The 3,387-nt window shown below is 49.8% G+C and overlaps 1 protein-coding gene across 1 annotated transcript in view; it reads right to left on the minus strand.

The window, feature by feature from the left end:
* SPTAN1 (spectrin alpha, non-erythrocytic 1) overlaps nt 1–3,387 on the minus strand; it is an 85,860-nt gene that overhangs the window by 31,875 nt on the left and 50,598 nt on the right. Inside the window, exons 33-36 of the mRNA XM_015426457.1 lie at nt 2,697–2,841; nt 2,260–2,550; nt 1,147–1,344; nt 905–1,051 (exon numbers count right to left, since the gene is read on the minus strand). Coding sequence (XP_015281943.1) covers nt 905–1,051; nt 1,147–1,344; nt 2,260–2,550; nt 2,697–2,841 — 781 coding nt within the window. The remainder of the gene's footprint in view (nt 1–904; nt 1,052–1,146; nt 1,345–2,259; nt 2,551–2,696; nt 2,842–3,387) is intronic.

Consider the following 3,387-nt stretch of genomic DNA (forward strand, 5'->3'; position numbering starts at 1 on the left):
TAAGAGAAGCCATGTTGACTCATGCCAATGGCCCATCCAGTCCAACACTCTGTGTCACACATTGGCCAAAACCCAGAAGCCATCAGGAGGTCCACAACTTCAAAAGCCCCCCCCCCCGTTGCTGCCCAAGCACCAAGAGTACAGAGTGCTCCATCTATGCCTTGTGGCTAATCCTACTGCTCATCAATTTCTTTGATTGCCCATGAGTTCTTGTATCATGAGAAAGGGAGAAAAGTACTTATTTCTCAACCTTCCCTATCCCATAATTTTGTCATCCTCTATCATGTCCCCCGTCAGTCGTCGTTTCTCCAAGCTAGAGAGCCCTAACCTCTTTAACCTTTCTTCATAGGGAAGGTGGTCCATCCCCTTAATCATTTTAGTTGCCCTTTTCTGCACCTTTTCCAATGCTATAATATCTTCTTTGAAGTGCGGTGACCAGAACTGTACACAACATTCTAAATGAAGCCGCACCATAGATTTATACAGGGGCACTATGACACTCCAACTTGAACAGCGATGTGAAATGCAGGGGAGAGATCATTCTGGCAAGACTAAGTACTTCTAGGAACATAAGAAGCTGCCTTACACCGAATCGGACTGTTGGTCCGTCAAAGTCAGTACTGTCTATTCCGTCTGGCAGCTGTTCTCCAAGGTCTGAGGTAAAGGCCTTTCAAAACACCTACTACCTGGTCCTTTTTAACTGGAGATGCCAGGGACTGAACCTGGGACCTCCTACAGGCCAAACAGACTACCACTGAGCCACAGTCCCTCCCTGAATACTTTTAAAATAAGGATGCGATTCTGGGGTATACTGCTTGGCACAAGAACTGGCTGCTTTTTGGGTCGAAGAGTCCTGTGCCACGAGCAACCGCTCCTTCCCCCTAACCATGATGATCTGTCTCACCTGAACATTGATTGCCTTGTCGAAGTCCTCATGTTTCTTGATGAGAGCCTCCACACTGTCTAAGGAATCCCCTTTATCTTCGGTGTTTAAGAAAGCCTCCCGGGCTGCCATCCAGTTCTCTGCCTGCTCGCAGTCCCTGTGGAACAGCTAGTGAGAAAAAAACAAGCATGTTTACTGAACTGACCAATCCTCAATGCGCAAAACTCTGTCTGAAGGGACATGGTTTAATCAAACAGGTGTACCTGTAGCTCCAGGCACTGGTCCAACATCATTCGGCGCTGGATCCATGCTTTCTCCAAATCAGCCCGTTCTTGATCCAGAATGTCCAGCTTCTCTTTGATCTCTGGGCTGGCGTAGTGGCCGTGTGCCAAGAGCTGCTGCCCAAACTGCTCGAATGCCTGGAAAGTGCCAGCTCGGGCATCTATTTCAGTGCGATGTTCCTATAGTAAAGTGAGAGGTACTGACTAAGCAACAACTGTAGCATTTTGAATGCAGCCATTTGTTTGTTTTGTAGTACAGTTCCCCTTTTTTTATTTTTCTCCATTTATATTAATGTTTATGGCGTGTTATATGCCAATAAAGGCTAATGGAATTGAACTGTTTGGACAATACATTTCCAACTGTAGATACAAACTTGCCTTTAACAGCACACCTTCATTACTTACACCCAGAGGTCATTTCGGGGGGGATCGCAGTTCCCCCGAGTGAGGTACGGGGGGCGGGGCACAAGACGAAGCCCCGCCCCCTGCTTCCAGCCGTCCCGCTTCCGGCCCTCATTCAGCCAGGAGGAGGCAGGAGAAGAGGGAGGGTAAGTTGCTTCCTCCCTGCCTCTCCCCACCCCTGCCTGCCTGGGGCCAGGGAGGGCCTTCGCGGGACTTCCTTGCACTCCCGCCGGCCTTGCAGGTCCACCGCCGGGCCCCTCATGGGGCTCAGCAGTGGAGCTGCAAGGCTGGTGACGGCGGCCGGGACCGTTGGGGGTGGGGTGTGTGGCCTTATGACACACTTCCGGTGATGTCATGGGGTGTGGCATATGCTAATGAGTTATGCTAATGAGTTCCCCTAGCTCTTTTTCTACGAAACGACCCCTGGTCTGCTGCTTGCTTTGCCATTGCCTTTCACCCTCCATCTCACACTGCGTAAACCCCTTTTGCTCAAAAAACTCCTGTGTTTGAGACAGCTGGGGAAGAAGACTGCCATCATCTGCCATCACACATCTTTTATGAGTATGAAGGAGTTGGCGTTTTGCTAGCATTAAGAGATGCCCTTGTTCAATCAGCTTGCTGGCAGAGGGCTGTTCGTCTCCATACTTCGTGTGGAGAGCACCAATCCGAGGGCTCATCTCAGTGCGACAGCACGAGCTCACCTTTGATGTAGTTGTGGTCTCCGGTAACATCTGCAGGCATCCGTATGAGGACAGTTAACATCCAGAGCTGGTTCCAGAATCTGGGGGGCCCTTCGCAGAGAGTCCCCAGGGCTCCGCCCTCCACTAGGCTCCTGGCCGCCCCGAGTTTGTCTTTGCGCTGGTTGGCCCGTTTCCCCAGGCTGCTCCAGGCCTGGTTCAGCTCCGTGCATTTCTCCTGGAGATCTTCAGCAGACTCAGGGTGAGACTGAATCAGGCGTTCAGCGGTCTCTCCAAGAGAGTTCACCTACAGCACCACGAAAGGAGGAAACCTTTAGGACTGGAAATGCAATGTCCTCACCAAAGCTGTCACTGTAGAGAGCCACGTAAGACATTTACAAAACACAAAGGCCAGCCCTGTAAGTCACTCCCCTCTAACCCTAACCCTCTTACCTTGTCTCCAAGAGCTGCAAGATCTCTCTCAAAGCCCTCATGCTTGCGCTGAAGGGCCTGCACACTTGCCAGATCATGCCCGTAGTTGTCAGTGTTTAAGGCCTGGTTCTTTTCTTCAATCCATTCCTTTGTTTCATCAGCATCTCTGCAAGACAGGCAAGAAATGAAAGTAACAGTCTACCATCGGGAATCTTTTTCTTTTTTTTAAGAACTCTTATATATCTTTGTATCCGGGTCAGTTTTTGGAGAGCTGGGGGTTAAACTGGTAGCGGGGGGTCTTACGTGTATCATGTCTGAAGCAGTGTTCCCTCTAAGCTGAGTTAGTGTGAGCTAGCTCACAGTTTTTTAGCCTCCGGCACACACATTTTTGCCTTCGCTCAGGAAGGATGGCTCCAGAACAAACTAATTTATGCAGCAGCCAAATCGCTTGCTCACAACTTTAATGCCAGCAGCTCAAAAGTAGAATTTTTGCTCACAAGACTCCACAGCTTAGAAGGGCGCATTGGTCTGAAGCCTTCTAACTGAATCTTAAGGGGATATTTCATTTGTTGGTTTTTATTCTGCGTTTCAACCAGAAACTGGCTCCCAAAAGCAGCTCAAAAGAATCAAAGTACAAGTAATGACTGACGTTAAATACCAAGGGGATCTCGGGGGAGGTAGGGAGATGTCCTGGTGGAGCTGGCCAGGCAGG

Source organism: Gekko japonicus, unplaced genomic scaffold (assembly GCF_001447785.1).
Source record: "Gekko japonicus isolate JY-2015 unplaced genomic scaffold, Gekko_japonicus_V1.1 scaffold1064, whole genome shotgun sequence".
Classification (NCBI taxonomy): Eukaryota; Metazoa; Chordata; class Lepidosauria; order Squamata; family Gekkonidae; genus Gekko; species Gekko japonicus.